Source organism: Macrotis lagotis, chromosome 2 (genome assembly GCF_037893015.1).
Source record: "Macrotis lagotis isolate mMagLag1 chromosome 2, bilby.v1.9.chrom.fasta, whole genome shotgun sequence".
NCBI lineage: Eukaryota > Metazoa > Chordata > Mammalia > Peramelemorphia > Peramelidae > Macrotis > Macrotis lagotis.
The window spans coordinates 195,502,272-195,520,585 of NC_133659.1; the positions used below are offsets into that span (position 1 = coordinate 195,502,272).

The 18,314-nt window shown below is 42.0% G+C and overlaps 2 protein-coding genes across 2 annotated transcripts in view; both read left to right on the forward strand.

Annotated features, from left to right (window-relative positions):
- HROB (homologous recombination factor with OB-fold) overlaps nucleotides 1-12,876 on the forward strand; it is a 29,594-nt gene extending 16,718 nt beyond the window's left edge. Inside the window, exons 7-10 of the mRNA XM_074224278.1 lie at nucleotides 7,006-7,091; nucleotides 8,240-8,359; nucleotides 9,677-9,824; nucleotides 10,581-12,876. Coding sequence (XP_074080379.1) covers nucleotides 7,006-7,091; nucleotides 8,240-8,359; nucleotides 9,677-9,824; nucleotides 10,581-10,645 — 419 coding nt within the window. The 3' untranslated portion in view covers nucleotides 10,646-12,876. The remainder of the gene's footprint in view (nucleotides 1-7,005; nucleotides 7,092-8,239; nucleotides 8,360-9,676; nucleotides 9,825-10,580) is intronic.
- A 6-nt stretch (nucleotides 12,877-12,882) lies between these two features.
- On the forward strand, nucleotides 12,883-18,290 carry ASB16 (ankyrin repeat and SOCS box containing 16). The gene is made up of 5 exons (XM_074224279.1): nucleotides 12,883-14,720; nucleotides 15,130-15,397; nucleotides 16,028-16,514; nucleotides 16,920-17,033; nucleotides 17,416-18,290. Exons 1-5 carry the CDS (start codon nucleotides 14,420-14,422, stop codon nucleotides 17,599-17,601), a joined length of 1,356 nt encoding a protein of 451 aa, XP_074080380.1. The 5' UTR covers nucleotides 12,883-14,419; the 3' UTR covers nucleotides 17,602-18,290.
- The last annotated feature ends 24 nt before the right edge of the window (nucleotides 18,291-18,314 follow it).

Genomic DNA, 18,314 nt, shown 5'->3' on the forward strand with positions numbered 1-18,314 from the left:
ACAAAGGAATGGTTTGGGAGAACCCTCTCATATCTCTTCATTAAACTCCAGCTTGATCTTTATGGCATTCACTTTTGAGTTTTTTAGTGTGCAGTTCTGTCTTTGTACATAGTTGAAGTGATCATGTTTATTATTTTCTTGATTCTGCTTACTTTGTTCAAATAAATTTTTCTATGATTCTCAGTATTCATCACACTCATTTCTTTTTTTTATTAAAGATTTATTTATTTTGAGTTTTACAATTTTCCTCCTAATCTTACTTCCCTTCCCCCACCCCCACAGAAGGCAATTTGTCAGTCTTTACAGTATTTCCATGGTATATATTGATCCAAATTAAGTGTGATGAAAGAGAAATCTTATCCTTAATGAAGAAAAATAAAGTATAAGAAATAGCAAGATCAGACAATAAGATATCAGTTTTTTCCCCCCAAATTAAAGTTAATAGTCCTTGGTCTTTGTTCAAACTCTACAGTTCTTTCTCTGGATACAGATGGTAATCTCCATTGCAGACAGCCCCAAATTGTCCCTGATTATTGCACTGATGGAATGAACGAGTCCATCAAGGTTGATCATTGCCCCCATGTAGCTGTTAGGGTGTACAGTGTTTTTCTGGTTCTGCTCATCTCACTCAGCATCAGTTTATGCAAATCTCTTCAGGCTTGCCTGAATTCCCATCCCTCCTGGTTTCTAATAGAACAATAGTGTTCCATGACATACATATACCACAGTTTGCTAAGCCATTCCCCAATTGAAGGATGTTTACTTGATTTCCAATTCTTTGTCACCACAAACAGGGCTGCTATATTTTTGTACAAGTGATGTTTTTACCCTTTTTCATCATCTCTTCAGGGTATAGACCCAGTAGAAGCCCACCATTTCTTAAAGAAGTGCATTCTATTTTGGGGCAGCTCTAATTGTTAGGAAAATGAGGCATCTTATATTTATAAGAGTTATAAATTAGGGGCGGATAGGTGGCACAGTGGATAAAGCACCGGCCCTGGAGTCAGGAGTACCTGAGTTCAAATCCGACCTCAGACACTTAATAATTACCTAGCCGTGTGGCCTTGGGCAAGCCACTTAATCCCATTTGCCTTGCAAAAAAAAAGCCTAAAGAGTTATAAATTATCTGGAAAACAATTGAGGAGAAAAATGTATTCTTTGGACTACCAGAATATCATGACCAAAAAACCTAAACATCATGTTTCAAAAAATCTCAAAAGAAAAATGCCCAGATCTCTTTGAACCAGAGAGCATAGTTGAGATAGAAGAAAATATCCAGTCATCTTCTGAAAGAAACTTCAAACTGAAAAGTCTCAGGAACATTATAGCAAAATCCAGTCAAAGAAAAGTTGCTGCAAATAGAAAAAATTAACTACTGAAGAACCACTGTCTAATTTACATATGATTTAGCAACCACCACTATTAAAGGAGCATAGAGATTTGAATGTTATTCTGCTAAATAAAGGATATAAATCTTCAATCAAGCACTACTCACCCAGAAAAATTAAGTATAATTCAATAGAGGGAAAAATAGATCTTTAATGAACAGAAGACTTCCATGTGTTCCTGATGAAAAAGATCAGAGTTCAGAGATATTTTGAAATTCACAAGAATTAAGAGAAACAAAAAAAGATAAACTTGAAGGAATAGTGATAAAGGACTAATAAATGACATTCTAATGGATTGGGAATGCATAGAGGGAGTCTAATTAGATAAGACTTGGAAATAATTCTATTACATCTTTTTTTTTCTTTTTTGCAAGGCAAACAGGGTTAAGTGGTTTGCCCCAAGGCCACACGGCTAGGTAGGTGCTTTATCCACTACGCCACCTAGCCACCCCAAAATGTAAGTACTTTCTCAGTGTATAGTTCTTCTAATTGTTCCAAAGTATTTTCCTGTGTTTTTCTTTTTTTTTCTTTTTTCTTTTTTTTTAGATTTTTCAAGGCAGGGAGTTAAGTGGCTTGCCCAAGGCCACATGGCTAGGTAATTATTAAGTGTCTGAGGTTGGATTTGAACCCAGGTACTCCTGACTCCAGCACTCTATTCACTGTGCAGCCTAGCTGCCCCTTATATCTTTTTTGTTTGTTTGTTTTTGAAAGGGGTTAGGTGACTCCACCAAGGTCATGGTTAAGTAAGTTTTACATGTCTGAGGTCAAATTTGAACTCTTCCTGACTCCAGGACCTGGGCTGTATTCAGCACTACCTAGCTTACCCTATTATGTCTTGATTATCTTAAGAACTGGATAGAAAAAGGGGAAAGGGAAAAGAAAGTTAGAGAAAAATCATCCCAGGTTAATTGACAAACAGGGAGGAGGAGTTGAGGTGGAGTGGCTGAAACTCATTGAAGGAGGGAAGAGTAAAGACAGTTGGGTATAGAAATATACTTTCCTCAACAGGAAAATAGGGGAAAGAGAGAAGAGAGAATTGGAGGATAGATTAAGGAAGGAATTAGTCTTAAAGTTTTCCAAAAATATTTATACCTCTTTTTGAGGTAGCAAATGATGAGAGTGAGGGGATTTCCATAAATTGGAAAATGGCTGAACAAGTTTTGGTGTATAAATGTGATGTAATTATGGAATATAAACTGCTGCGTAAGAAATGATGAAGGGGATGGTTCTAGAGGAAAAAAAACCTGGAAAGACTTGTTTGAACTGAGACAGAGTGAAGTGAACTGAGCCAGGAGACAACAGAATGATAAGATTATAATAGCTAATGACTTTAAAAGAATTTGAAAGTTTGAGCAGTCTATTGACCAACCAGGGAATCATGATGAAACCCTCCTAATGGAGAGGTGAAGGACTTATAGTGCAGAGGACTCACTACACACACACACACACACACACACACACACACAAACACACACGATTTAGAAATGCAGAAATTTATTTTACCTATACATGATTATAACAGACTTTTAATTTTTCTTTTGTTTTAATTGTGGGATAAAGGGGAACTGAGGTGAGAAGGAGGGAAGACTTATTTTTGCTGATTGAAAAAATACATAATTTCAAAATAAATAAGACCTACATCCTTCTTAATTTAGCCCAAGATCACATTCACTTTTTTGGCTGCTATATCACACTGCTGACTCTTAGCTTACAGTCCACAAAACCCCCTAGATCCTTTCAGAACAACTGCTTTTAACCAATTTCTCCTATCTTATACCTGTAAAGTTATGTTAATTCCTTTTAAATTTCATTTTATTAGATTCAACCCCAAAATTCTGTCATGGGGAGATCTTGTTAAATCCCGACTCTAACGTAGTTTGTTAGAAATCTCTCTCCACTTTGGGTTATCACAAATTTGAGGAACATACCATATCTGCTTTTATATTATATCATTGATAAGAATGTTAAATAGCACAGGTTGAAGCACAGATCCCTGGGTTCCTCTTGCAACTATTCATTGAGTGAAACCATCCAACCAGTTCTAAATTTGTCTGATTGCATATTTAATCCCTATTCTTCTCTGTAAGATTTAGTATATGTTACTATACCTAGTCAAATGTTTTGTTAAAATCTAGGTTAAACTATGACTGTAGCATTTCCCTTCATTCTTCTAGTTTGTAATCCTGTCAAAAAATGAAAAGGTTAATCTGATGTTATAACTTGTTCTTTTTATTTTCATCTATATGTCTAATTTCACCCCTCCCCAATTACATGTAAAAGCAATTTTTTTTTAGTTTAGTTTAGTTTTTTTTTTTTTTTTTTTTTTTGCAAGGCAAATGGGGTTAAGTGGCTTGCCCAAGGCCACACAGCTAGGTAATTATTAATTGTCTGAGGCTGGATTTGAACTCAGGTACTCCTGACTCCAGGGCTGGTGCTCTTATCTACTGGGCCACCTAGCCGCCCCTGTGAAAGCAATTTTTACATTTGTTGGTATTTTTAAAAAAGTTTTTGAGTTCCAAATTCTATTTCTCTTTCTCTACCTTCCCCTTCTCTTAGACAGTAGGAAATTTCATATAAGTTATATTTCTGCAGTCATGTTAAAGCATGAAGGAAACAAAATGAAATAAATGAAAACAAATGAGCTCTTTATAATCTCCATTTCCCTTTTTAGATTTTTTGTCAATCATCCTTTTCATGATCTATGCTAGAATTTTCCTGAAATAAATGATAGCCAAACATACTGGCCTATATTTTTCAGACTCTTTTCTCTTCCCTTCTCAAAATTGGATCAACATTTGCCCTTTTTAAACCTTGAGTACTTCTATTTTCTGTGATCTTTCAGGTGTCATTGACCCTGGCTCAGCAATCCCATTAGCCAATTCTTTCCGGTCCTGAAGATGTCATTTACCTGGGCTAGGTGACTTGAATCTATAGAGGCATTTTCTTCTTGTCTCCTCATTTTCCTTAGACATCACCACCCTGTTAGTCCCTCTTGTCTTTTCATTTTCTGTATATGAGATTCATTCTCATTTGCAGAGAAGATAGAAATGAAGTAAGAAACAACTGGGGCAGCTAGATGGCGTAGTGGTTAGAGCACTGGCCCTGGAGTCAAGAGGACCTGAGTTCAAATGTGACCTCAGACGCTTAGTTGTGTGACCTTTGTCAAGTCACTTAACCCCATTGCCTTGCAAAAATAAAAAAAAAGAAACAGGCAGCTTTGCCTTCTCTTTCTTGTCACATATCCTAGCTGCTCCAAGCAAAGCTCCTATCTCTTCCATGATTCTCCTTTTCTTCCCAATTGTTTTTTTTAAGTTTGCTGGGTTTTGGGGTTTTTTTTTTTTTGATGTCTGTACTTTAGCAGACAGGCTTCTAAAATGGGAGGGGCAGCAGTGGAGGCAATGAGGCAATTAAGGGATAGATGGATGGATGGGTGGATGGGTGGGTGGGTGGATGGATGGATGCTATGGTAAGGAAGGCAAGGTGGTCTTGGTGTAGAATGTCTTTCATTTTGCTGGCCATTCTTTATAACCCAGGCTTGGTACTTATTCAGTGTCTCCTCTTGAGGTATACTTGATCTTATTGCTAGTTTTCATCCAAATCCACTGGGGAATGGGATGATTCTGCTTCTGTTTCTTGGCCAGGAACCTCTTGATTTTGGATGTTTTATGAGAGGACATGACGATGAGATGACAGCCAAGCTTCCACCATGATGGCTGGATGGGTGAAAAAGCTAATTTTTTTTTAACCTTTTTTTTGTTCCCAGCTTTCCTCCCTGGCTTCAAATCATTATTGTTAAAGCACTGTCCTATAATCCTGTATTCATCCTGTTACTTGGCTTTGTTTCCATATTCTGTACGTTTTTCTTAAATTTAAGTTGATTGGTGAGTTCCATGTACATCCTCATCATCTCTTCAAACAAATTCCACTTTTTTCCTTGTGGTTTCACAATTTCCTTCTTTTTTTTTTTTTTTGCTCTTAATAGAACTTTTTTCCAATTATACACAAAAATAGTTTCAGCATTCATCTTTTTTGTTAGCTTTTGAATTCCACATTTTCCTACCTTCTTCACCTCTCTCCATGACAATAAGTAATCTGATATAGGTTATACTTGTTCAATCACGTTTTAACATATTTCCATATTAGTCATGTTATTGTAAAAGAAGAATCAGAACTAAAGGGAAGAAAAACATGAGAAAGATTTAAAGTTTAAAAGGGAAAATAGTATGGTTGATCTGCATTTAGACTCTAGTTCTTTTTCTGGATGTAAATGATGTTTACCATCACAAATCTTTTAGAATTGTCTTCAATCTCAGTATTACTGAGAAGAGCTAAGTCTATCATAGTTGATCATCATACAGTGTTGCTATTAATCTGTACAATGTTATCCTGGTTCTGCTCACATCAATCAACATCAATAGTATTCATTTTTTTAATGCTATTTTATTTTTTTTTCAATTACATGCAAAGTTTTCAACATTCATCTTTTTGTAAGCTTTTGAGTTCCACATTTTTCTACCCCTCTCCCTTCCCACTCCTTTCCCCAAGACTACTGAGTAATCTGATATAGGTTATTTTTGTAAAATCAACATTTTATAAGATTTTGAGTTCCACATTTTTCTCTCTCCCTCCCCCCAAGATAGTAGGCAATCTGATATAGGTTATATGTGTATCATATACAAGCATCAGAATTTCATTCTTAAGCATCTCACATCCCTCCTGTGATGACTGCCCCTGAAACATTTTGCTCTATAGAATCCTCTCTTCTTTACCAATAGTTTCCATTAGAGAAGATTATAGGAGAAAGAGTAGGAGAGAAGGACTTTTAGCCAAATAATGAGAAGGAAATACTATAGATGACTTGTGGGGGTTTTGGATTAGTGAAGCAGGTTAGAGATTGAACTGTGAGGGGGGAAATTTGACGGAAATTGAAGAAAATTTGAAATCATACAATTTGTAGACCCAATTACTAGTCAGGGTTCTACTTCTGGGATGTAAGGGAAGCAGAATGAAAGAAAAAATAGGATTAGGAAGTAAATGGGTGACACAAGTGAAAAAGAAAAGATAACTTAGAAGATTAATCAAATTAATAGAATAGTGGATAAAGCAAATTGGGGAAGCACATAGGAGATTTGTAAGGTTAGGAGTTTTTCTTGGGTGGTTTGAGATTACACTGGGAAAGGAAAATGAAAGAGGGTGCTAATTTGCTCATCATAGGGGACATGAGTCCTGGTAAAGTGTCAGTGGATGAGAACAGCCTAGTGAGCCTACTCACATGGCGATTCTCTTTAGTCTCACTTTGTGGTATCCCTTTATACAGGTAAGGGTCCCTGACAAAGGTGCATACACCTGCTGTACCACAATAATTACCCCTATCAGATGATCATTGATGTCATTTCAAAATTTCTAATTGCCTTGATCAACCTCATAGTTTCTCCAGTGTCTCAAAATTGGGCACCCAAAGCTGAATATTCTACTCTAAATATGGTGCTACTCTATTCAGTGTCACATTGATCCTAGGAGGTTAGCAAAAGGAGGTGGGGGTGGGGAGCATTGGGCTCTGGTTATGACTAGGTCTAAGTGACCTGTTTTTGTCTTCTTATCTCTGCTCTTGTCACAGGAGAGATGCAAGGCACAGTGCACCGACTGCTGTTGGAAGAGAGACAGAATGAGCTGAGGACTGGCTCTGTTCTGCTGCTGAAGCAGGTAAAAGAGGCAGAGCAGGAAGAACCATTTATTTCTTATTTTTTTTTTAGAAAGATTTTATTTATTTTGAGTTTTAGAATTTTTCCCCCATTCTTGATTCCCTTCCCTTACCCCCCACAGAAGGTATTCTGTTAGTCTTTACATTGGTTCCATGTTATACATTGATCTCAGTTGAATGTGATGACAGAGAAATCATATCCTTAAGGAAGAAAAATAAAGTATGAGATAGAAAAATTATATAATAAGATAATTTTTTTTTCTAATTTGAAGGTAATAATCTTTGGTCTTTAGAACCGTTTATTTCAAACCAAGCTAGTTTTGGTGATCTTCCGGAATCACAAGAGTACACTGATATAGGGGCGGCTAGGTGGCACAATGGATAGAGCATCAGCCCTGGAGTCAGGAGTACCTGGGTTTCAATCCGGCCTCAGACACTGAATAATTACCTAGCTGTGTGGCCTTGAGCAAGCCACTTAACCCCATTGCCTTGCAAAAAACTTTAAAAGAAAAAAGTACATTGATTATAGGGCTTTAAAGCTTTTTTTTTTTTTTTTTTTTTTTTAGGTTTTTGCAAGGCAAATGGGGTTAAGTGGCTTGCCCAAGGCCACACAGCTAGGCAATTATTCAGTGTCTGAGACCGGATTTGAACCCAGGTACTCCTGACTCCAAGGCCGGTGCTTTATCCACTAGGCCACCTAGCCGCCCCTGGGCTTAAAAGCTTAAAAGGTATATCACCTATATTCTTCTGTCCTAGGGCTGTGACTCCCACATAATTCCTTTCCTGGTTGCATTTTCTCCCAGAACCCAAAGCAGAGAGATGACAGTTCTGTGGCCAGACTTTGAGCACTTGTTCTGGAGCTTTGGTCCACTTAGTGTGTAAGGTTGTTACAAGAGCTGACCTTGATAAAGTACTTTGAGGGTTTGCAAAGTGCTGTCCATCCATTATCTCATATGTTGGCCTGTTTTTACAGAACTAGCTCCTATTCCTTTTGTGTTGGCAGGAAGATTGAACTTGGGTCAAGGTGTAGACTCGATTTCAGGTGACTTTGGTATAGGGCAGTTAAAATCTTAGGTCCAATTGGGGGCTACTCAGGTTTTAGCTTTGAGTATCTGTGGGACTGTGACCCTCTCTTTCCCATGTTCTCCAGATTGGAGTATTCTCCCCCTCACTCCGAAATCACTACCTCAATGTGACACCCAACAACCTGGTCCAGATTTACAACCCAGATTCAGGAGATGGGAGAGTTGCCAGGAGCTGTCTTGCCAAGGTAAGGGCCTTTAAATACTGAGAAGTTGGATCCCTTCTTTTTTAACCTTTCCTCTCATTTCCTTTCATTTTGTCTTCTAACCTGTTCTTCTTTAGTATCTTTGCTTCCCAAAGAGGCCATCACTCATGTTAAGGGAACTCCTCTTTTCCCAGTTCCCCATTGCTGGCAAGGTAGTAAGGTGAGCATAGTGAATGTTACATGAACAGGTCAGGTTCCCAGTGATCTTCAAGCATCTTATTGAAGAGTTCAGAGTTTGAGGTGGTGAGAATCACTGTAAATTTAACAAAGGATAGGGGTCCCCAGGGTGGAAAAGATTCTGGAGAGCCACAGAGCTTTCCCAATCTGCAATAAGATAAAACTGTTGTCTTGGAGAAGAGGGAAGGTGTGGGACTCAGAGGACTTTGGGATTAAGAATGAAGAAATTGGCTGTGCTAAGAGCAATGTGCTTGGGATGCCATGGGGCCTGTTCTACACACTGTATTCAAACCCTTCTTGCTTCTTATCCTAAGTTTGTGTTGAGTTCAACAGTATACTTCTCTGGCAGCACCCCATTGTCTTTGGACTTGTCTTGGTGTGGTGGGTTGAGGGTCAGAAGACTTGAGTTCTAGTTCTTTCATTGCCACTGACAGGCCTGAATTCCAAGCTCAGCAATGTTTTATCCACTGAGCCACTTCTTTCAGGGCTCTGTCAGCTCTGACACTCTATCTGTGGTTTTATCTCAGTTTTTCTGACCTTTCTCAAAGAACCAAAGCACCTACTCTTCATTTACTGTGTATAGAAAATATGTATGTATGAGCCACATCTTTTTTTTTCTATTTTTTTTTGAGCCACTTCTTACTTTATTTACCACTAATGTTTTGGAAATTTTTTATTGATGTTTTATTTGTAAACTCTTTCCACATTTCCCATCTAACAAAGTACATTCTCTTAAAGGGAAAGTAAACCTGTCTGATGATATGATTTGCTTGACTACTTATTATCCCTAGTCAGTTTTTTTCAGACGTGTGCCATCAGTATGTGGTCAGGGTATTCAGATATCTTTAAAATCAACCCATTCAGACAGAATTGGAAAGGGGAGTTTGATATACAATAGTCATAGACATTTCAACGTGAAACAAATGACTTTTTGGATTATTGGATGTTTTGGGAAATTTTTTGCTATGCTTGTTTCCATTAATAATATGACCAAACTTGACTGTATTTGCTTGAGGTTAAAAGCCCCTTTGGACAAGTGTGCCCCCTGACTCCCACATTCCCCCATCTTGATGAAGCAGAAACCTTCCAGATACTCTTTTCAGTTCCTTGGGGCATTTTCAGATTCCCAGACCTGTCCAGTTACAATCTTTATCTGAGTCTCCTGCCCCTGAGAGCTCCTCTGGTGCTCTTCATTGTGATGGGAAACCAGGAGAGCAACACAGGACAACCAGAGTGGAAGCAACCTCCAGAGAAGAGCTTCCTGAAGCAGGTAAGAAAGAGCCTCTGTCCAGGAAAAGAGATGTTTATTACTTTTTTTTTTTCCATAAAGAACCCAGCCAGCCTCTTAACTATTGCTAGTTTTGTTCTTCTGTCTTTGGATCTTCAGATTCTCCAAAATTCTACCTGGTTGAGTCTTGTTTGCTAACCACCTGTCTGAAGTGGATAGATCCCCCAGATGGGGAAGGGAGTGTTGTGATTATTGGGTTATGTAAGGCAGTGATTCCACCTCTAACTTTATTGGCAGTATGCATATAAGTCTTATCAGTGTGACCATAGATGTGTTATTTAACCTTTCAAACTCTCACTTTCCCCAGCTATATGGTGGGCTTAATAATATCTTCATTATCTAACCCATGATGGTTAGTGAGAAAGTGCTTTATAAAACTTAAAGGCTTATAGGAATGTGTGGTGGTGTTTAGTGTGTGCATGCATGTACTGGGGAAAGATGCTTTAAATTTTATGGCATTATTTCTTTGAAGCCCACAAAAAAGGGAAACGTACAAAGAAGGAAAGGAATGCCCCAGGACTAGGGGTGGGATACTTCTACAAAAGAAGCTACGTACATCTAAAGGCCAGTCAACTGCAGTGTCTGGAGTCACCTTCTTCCAGTACCATAAAAGGACAATTGTGTAGCTTTCCCCATTAATAGGGTATCAGAAAATGGGGACAAGTAATCCTAGATTCAAACCCCCAGTGTCTGTGGACTGAGCTAACTACTCTCACCCTTTCCTTTTGTGCTGTGCAGATGATCTAGATGGACTTCTAGGTGAACTGCCTGAGGAATTCTTCTCTGAGGACAGTGGCTGGTGAGGAGGGACCCCTAAGGAGCTGGAATTGCCTTGTTTGTTGCATATCAGGCATGGACGTGTCTAATCTTAGGAAGGAGTGAATGAAGGCAGGCCTGTGTTCCTGCCTTAGCAGATAACCTTGTGAGCATGTCAACTGCCCCTCATCTTCCAGGTCAGATTATCTCCTTCTTTATGATTTTTGTCCTTGGAGACAATGGAGATCTGACCTAGAATCCAGCCTGGCCACAGAAAGCATCGGTTTCTGTCACAAACATGTTTTCTTGGGTATCTTATCACTTTGGTCCCTATTCTTTGGATAGTTGGAAAGATAGGAACAAATAGGGACATGATTCCCTTTAATCTTAGAACTGCTATTTGCCTTCATCACCTCACCACCTTGGGCTAAATTATCAGTTCATTTTCCCCTCAGAACCATGTCTTCTGCTACCCTCATCCTACCCCTGTAAAACTATTTCACTTATATCTGAATTATTTCCCCCAAAACAAGGTCTATGCTGAAATTACAGTTTGTTTAACTTGTAGAGAAGATTATCAGTTTTAGAGTCAAGGAAATAGGGTATTCTCCTTGAACTTTTCTGCTGTTCTTTTGACCTCAGTCTTCTTGGTTTCTAGTTTATGTTCTAACCATGTTGATCTTGGGCACCATAATGTCATAAGGAAGGGCTGAGTACTCTGAGCCCAGAGAACCTTCTCAGAAGAGGACACTGTTAGTCTCCTACTATAGTGATTACAGTGCTTTACTCCCACATCAGGGACCAGTCAAGGAGGAGGATGGAACACAGTTCTTTTTACTTGTCCCAGCCCTAAAATGTTTTAGAATTAATTAATGCATTTTTTGCTGCTTAATACCAGAAAAGGAAAGGCATTCTGTGGTTAGGTTTGAATTGCCAACTCATTCTCAAGGACCACTTTATTCAGGCATGGGGCCTCACTCTAAAATGACACCTTCCCTTTCCTAAGAAATATCTCCATTGTGAGGCTAAAGAGGGAAAAGGAAAGACTGGAGGGATAGAAGGGCAATCAATCATTCTATAAGCATTTTTGGCCACTGTACTAAACAATAAAGACTCAAACCACCCTATCTCAAACAATTCCTAACGTTCTAAGATGGGATACTGTAAAGTGTATATGTGTGTGTGTGTGTGTGTGTGTCTATGCAGAATAAAAAGAAAATTAATATAACTAAATGTAAGGTTGCTTGGGAGGGAAGACACTAGGAGTTAGAGATATTAAGAAAGGTTTCATGTAGAAGTTTGTGCTTGAGCTGGGTGTTCAAGGAAGTGGGAGATTCTAGGAATCAGAGGTGAGGAAAATGGACACTTGAGTCATCATGAACTGACCCTGATGTACCTTTTTAGCATGAATACTGTTACTAAACTGGACCTCTTCCATCCTTCAGAGGCATATACAACTAACCACTCTTAACATTTACTTTTGTCTGAGATGTCCCTCTCCTTCCTCCTGCTCTAATCCCTTCTCTGCCTGTCACACTCCCACCCATCTTTTTCAAGACCTAGAGCAGTCTTGTCTCCCTTAAAGTCCACAGTTCTTTTCTGAACTCTATTTAATTTATAGTTTAATAGACATAGAGATGAAAAAAATAGTATAGAGTTTAGAACTAGGAAGGATTGTAGAAATGTTCTTAGTGTACAAAGGAAGAAACTTAGATCCAAGGACTTGTCATCAGTCATACTGCTACATAGCTTTAGGATTCAAATCCATTGCTATTTTTCCTATACTATAAATGCATTCTCAGAGGACACTTGACTACAGTTACTGGTATTTTGTATCTAGGCCTTTCAATTACATTGTAAATTTGTGGAAAACAGTGTTTGTATCCTTTGTATCTCACAAAGCCCCTTGCACAGAATCTGTGCTCAATAAATATTGAATGAAGCAGCTCCTGCATGTTCATAGTATTATGGGGAATATAAAAGAAAACCCTGTTCAATATGAGGAGCTTAGCTACTTGAAGAACATAAGAGATGGCAAAGATGTTCTACAGACACCATGGTAAGGCTACCCTTCAGTTTGGTTCTCTACCAGTCAGGGATGGCGAAGATGCCAAGAATAGATCTGGAAGGTTTGGGCACTGGTCCTGTTCCTTTCCCTACAAGATTCCCACCCCCCCATCCACAATTCACCTGTGAATATTCTGTGCCCCTTCAAGAGTGTGCATACTACCCATCTTGGCTGCCTCATCCCCACCCTACTCTGCTGATCTCCAGCTATGGGGAATTTGACTGTGGGTTGCTAACTGCTGCAACTAGGCAGTTGGCAGTTTAATTATACAATAATGAGTTCCAATAGGGTTAATCGTAGCTGACTTTTTAGAGGCACCTTTCTCTGATAATCTCCAAGAACTTTTTAGTTATGATCTCATTCCTGTCCAAAGCATCTCTGATAGAGGAAAGGGGAAGGGTCCCTTACCCACCCACCCTCCTACTTCCTTAACTATCTACCCCTATCTATGTGGGACAGGTGGAACTAGAAGAGGGTGAGCTGGTGAGTGGGCTGGTTTAGGAAAATAGTAAGATGGTAGAGCCAAAACAGCCTCAAGTGCACAAATGTTTAAACCAAAGTGTGCCCCGAGTACCCTTAAGTAGGGCTGGTGGTAGGGGTGGGAAGGATGGACAGCTGTACTATCTCTGAAAACAATGGAGGCCTCTAATCCACTGGGCACAAGCATAGCTTGGTATATCAGGAGGGAAATGGTGCTCAAGTACTGAGAGCTTTCCACCAGTTGGATTGTCCTGGGGTCATAGCAGGCTCCTGCTAGATCTTGGGACAACTGTGAAAGACGCCTTTCTCACCTTAGGAGAGCTGGCAGCAACTGGGTTGCTGTTTCTTAGCCACATTCCCCCCTCTAGAGGTGTCTAAGTAGAGCTGCCATACCCCAGGGGAGAGATGAGTTAGCTGGACCACTTCCTTGAATCTTGGTATCAGAAAGAAACCAAGTCCAATTCAAGCAGGAGCCCATCTAAACTAGCTCCCCAGCAAGTGGTCATCCAGTGTCTGCCTGAAAACCTTCTGTTTTCTTTGTGGACAGTTTTCTACTTTCCTGTAACTTCATAGAGGAGGGGATCTAACTTGCCAATTTGTGGGGAGAAGCTTGACTAAGAGAAGAGAAGAATGGGCTGCCCTTTGGCCCTTTTCAGCCTCTTATTCTCTGGTTTTATTATCTGGGCTAGAAGGAGAATCGAAGAGAGAGAGATAAGGTGTGGACAGCAGCTAACTGCTGGCTCTCACCTTGAAGTCCCTGTGATGAAGGAAACCTCTCTAGGTTTTGTATTCTTGTCCTGTGTGGAAGCTGGAAGCACACCTCTTGCTAATTTTGGTGACTGATTCCATCTCCCTTTATTTCCTGGGTTGTCAGTCATTCAAACAACTGATGATTGAAGTCTTTTCTAACTAGGAAGACCCAGGCTACTTGCTTCCTTTATGCTGCACCCAAACTTGGCTTACCCTGGACCTTACCACTGGGATCCAGAGGTTTAGTCTCAGCTGGGACCTATTGAACATCCCAGTCTGGAAGTAAACATGCTAATAAGAGCTTGGCCTCTGGAGGGGGCTCAGGCCCAAGTTTTTCTCTACTGGGACCATGACACTGCACTAAACCTGTTGATCAGATTGCCAGGGAGGCCTATTTATAGCCTCAGCTGCTTCTGAACAAACAGCTTTGGCAAAGGGGGCTTTCCCAGAGCAGAGATGGTCGTGTAGTGTGAGCTCAATATTGCCTGGGCACAGGCTGTCATATATTAGGCCCACTACAAGCATGGCAAGGGAGACTTTCCCCTTCACTTCTTCCACTCTACGCTCACTTCGCCTGCAACAAGAGTGGTTAGAATGGGAAGATAGGCGCCGGGCAGCTGCCTGGCAACGATACAGCCGGAGGTGCCCCCCAAGCACCCGGACTCAACTTTCCCGGACCCCTTGCTATTGCCGGGATCCAGCTGTCCATAATGCCCTGTTTGTGGGAGATCTACAACGAATTCAGGTCGTGTTCCAGGATGAAACAACAGCCAACATGATTGTGGAGACTGTCAGTGACCAGTTGGCATGGTCGGCTGAACTGGGTAAGGGACATCAAGAAGGCATTTAATTGGGTAGAAAGAAGAGAATGAAAAGAATGTCATTGGGTAAAAATTTAGATTCCATCCCTTATCCACTGGTGGTATTGACACAGGATGGGACCTCCTCCTTCCTCCCTCCCAGTGGAGAATTTTCCCCAAGTTCTTAGGAATTTGTCCAGCTTATCTCACCTCACTTTTTGGGGGGTAAAAGAACAACAGTGACCTGTGACAACCTGATGAATGTTCAGTGTTTCAACTGGTATCTTGAAGATTTTTCTATCTTGGAAGAAGATACTCCATCCTATTCATTCCATAGTCCTTCTGGTCCATCCCTTTCCTGCCCCTCCCAATTTTATCCTCTTCTGCTCACGATCCTTTTTAATGGTAGGTATAACTTGCTCCCGTTTCCCAGGCCTCTGGGTGCTGACCCCAAGGACCAAGCAGACGACCCCATTACAAATTCTGGCAGCCCGAGGCTACACCACCTGTGTCCGCCACCTGATCCTCCAGGGTGCTGATTTGGATGCCCGAATTGGGGGGCGGGCAGCCTTGCATGAAGCCTGTGCCCAGGCCCAGCCAGATTGTGTGAGGTTGCTGCTTGACTTTGGAGCCAATGCTAATGTGCTGTCAGAGGAAGGCATGGCCCCCCTCCATCTCTGCACTACCCCTGAATCTTTACGGTAGGTTCCCTTTGGGTTGTCACTTGGCATAGAGTAGATGGATAGTCATTCATGTATGTTTTTATTAATTTGATTCCTGGGGCAACTAGGTGGTGCAGTGAATAGAGCACTGGCCCTAGAGTCAGGTGGACTCCTCAGACACTTAATTGCCTAGCTGTTGTAGATCTACAAACAGGGCATTATGGACAGCTGGATCCCGGCAATAGCAGGGGGTCTGGGAAAGTCACTGAACTCCATTGCCTTAGGTATTTTTACCTAAATTTGATTCCCCTGTGAACCTGAGACTCCCTGTGGGAAGAGGCCCAGGTCCCTCATCTTTGTATACCCATCCCAGTGTCTTGCAGAAAAGAAGGCAAGTTCTCTTGCCCAGCAGAGCTCTAAATAACCATAGGATGGGAAAGGAATGCTGACTAAGGGAAATTCCTGAAATATGTCTAGAGTAGACTTGAGAAGCTGGCCAAGGTATAAAAGGATGCTGATGAATTTGTATGTCCACCATATTTTATAAGCTCTAAAGACTCAAACTAGTTGAATCTTTCCTTTATCCTGAGAGGTGGGAGAGGACAGGTTCAAGGGGCTTAGGACCTCAGATAAGGGTGTTAACTCCGGTTTCCCCTGTCACCCCTCTAGATGTGCCAAATTACTGCTGGAAATGGGAGCATCTGTGAACCTGGCCTCAAGGGAAAGTAAGGTCACACCCTTGCATGTGGCAGCTGGTCGGGGCTTGGAAGAACACGTTGCTCTGTACCTGCAACATGGAGCTGATGTGACCCTGCGTACAGGCCAAGGCGAAACTGCCCTCAACTCAGCCTGTGCTGGGGCTGAAGGACCAGGACGCCAACATGAGGGTGTGGTCCAGCAGCTCCTGGAGGCGGGGGCAGATCCCCAGGCAGCAGGCCGAAAGCGCCACACGCCACTCCACAATGCCTGTGTCAATGGTTGTGAGCGTCTGGCGGAACTGCTGCTGTACCATGGGGCAAAGGCTGATGCTCCCAACGGGGCTGGACACACACCCATGGACTGTGCTCTACAGGCAGCTGAGGATGCCCATGACGGGAAGCCAGAGGTCCTCATCACTGCCCTGCTGGACTATGGGGCTCAGCCCATCCGCCCAGAGGTGATGGAAGGCAAAGGCACAGGATAGGTTGGGAGGACAAGATGCAAAGTGGGGAAGACCGGGGCTGGGGGTGCAGGTTATACTGCTAGGGCTGGATTGGGACTAATAAATGCCAGGTGATATTGTCAAGGGAAGGACAAAAGAGAAGAGATCCTAGAGATGGCCCCTCCCTGGGTCTTTTCCAACTCCTAATATTTATGTACTGAATTTGAGTGGAATGAAGGGGTAGGAACTGAATTGTCTGGGGAATGCAGCTGGGAACTAAGGAACATGGTTTAATGAAAAAGTAAACAGCTTCCCCACGTAGTCTGTCAAAACAAGGGGTGATCTCACCCACCTGGAACTTAGGCCAGGGGGAGAGTACAAATAATGCTTCCTACCTTGTATGTCACTGTCTTCCCACAGATGCTGAAGCTGTGTGCTTCATCTCCACAAGCCCTGGAAGTACTACTCAATGCCTACCCTTGTGTCCCACCTAGTGAAACCTGGGCTGAGGCTGTGCCCCCAGAGCTGTGGCAGGTATGTTTCTCTTATGGATGGAGATGCAGATCTCACCTCCAGAGGCACCCCCCCACCCCCCAAGAAGTGACATAGAAGGATCTGGATAGAGGTTTGATCATCAGTGAGGAGAGGAGAGCTAGCAAGTAGTGTTTTCCTATTGTAGGAGGGAATTGTGGAGGTGTGTTGCAGAAGGACCTGGTCAGAAAGAAGTATTAAGAACTGCTTACATGAGGGGTGGCTAGGTGGTGCAGTGGATAGAGCACCGGCCCTGGAGTCTGGAGTGCCCTGGAGTTCAAATCTGGCCTCAGACACTTAATAATTACCTAGCTGTGTGGCCTTGGGCAAGCCACTTAACCCCCATTGCCTTATAAAAAACAAAAAACTTTCTCTACTGGCTTAGGAGCATGAAGCCTTCTACAATTCTGCCTTCCGAATGGCGAATCAGCCCCGTCGGCTACAGCACCTGGCAAGGCATGCCCTCCGCAGCTACCTCAGGAATCGATGTCGCCTGGCTGTATCCCAACTTCCACTGCCCCCTGCCCTCAAGAACTACATGCTCCTTCAGATTGAGGGGTGCATTCAGTGAGCTTGAGTTGGGGAAGGTGCTGGATACCCAGATCTAGACAGCAGTGGTTCTCAGCCTTTAGAGTCCATTGGGCCACTCAAATAGAGCAAAGGACATTTTAGAAAATTTTCTTCCTTCTCTCCCTTCCCCCCCATAAAAAAGGATGCTCAACAGGAGTTTTTATTAAACACGAGCAAATAGCATATATGACAAACCATTCGTATGTTGTCATAACAAACACCACGAGTCCCCCTCACATTACCTGGAAGATCCTCAAAGATGACTGTTAAGCAGAACCGGTACCGGGAGGCACCTAGTACCAAGGAGAAGTGGGGGGTGGGGCTATCAGGGCTTGCTTCTTCTGTGGGCTACCACTACGGAGAAGCTAGTACTCAGATCTTTCCCTGGCCCATCGCCGGACAGAATGAACAAAGGAGTAACCAGTGTCATTTGCTCTTCAGCCTTGCTGCCTCCGTGTCCTTTCACGCTTCTCCCTGCGCCTCTAGATCCCAATCCAGGCCGGTTCCAGACGCCCTGGTTACTATCTCATGCCCATCCAGAACCTGAGTTTCTTCATCTGGAATTCTACTCCTTGCGGTTCTGTGGAGAAAAGAGGTCCCAGAAACCCCTCAAAGGGAGCGACAAAGCCGGGGGCTGCCCATGGCCCGCTCTCCTCCCGAGCGCTGCTTGGCTTTCTCATTTCTTGCCACTCCCGGGTAGAGGCGCTGACAGAC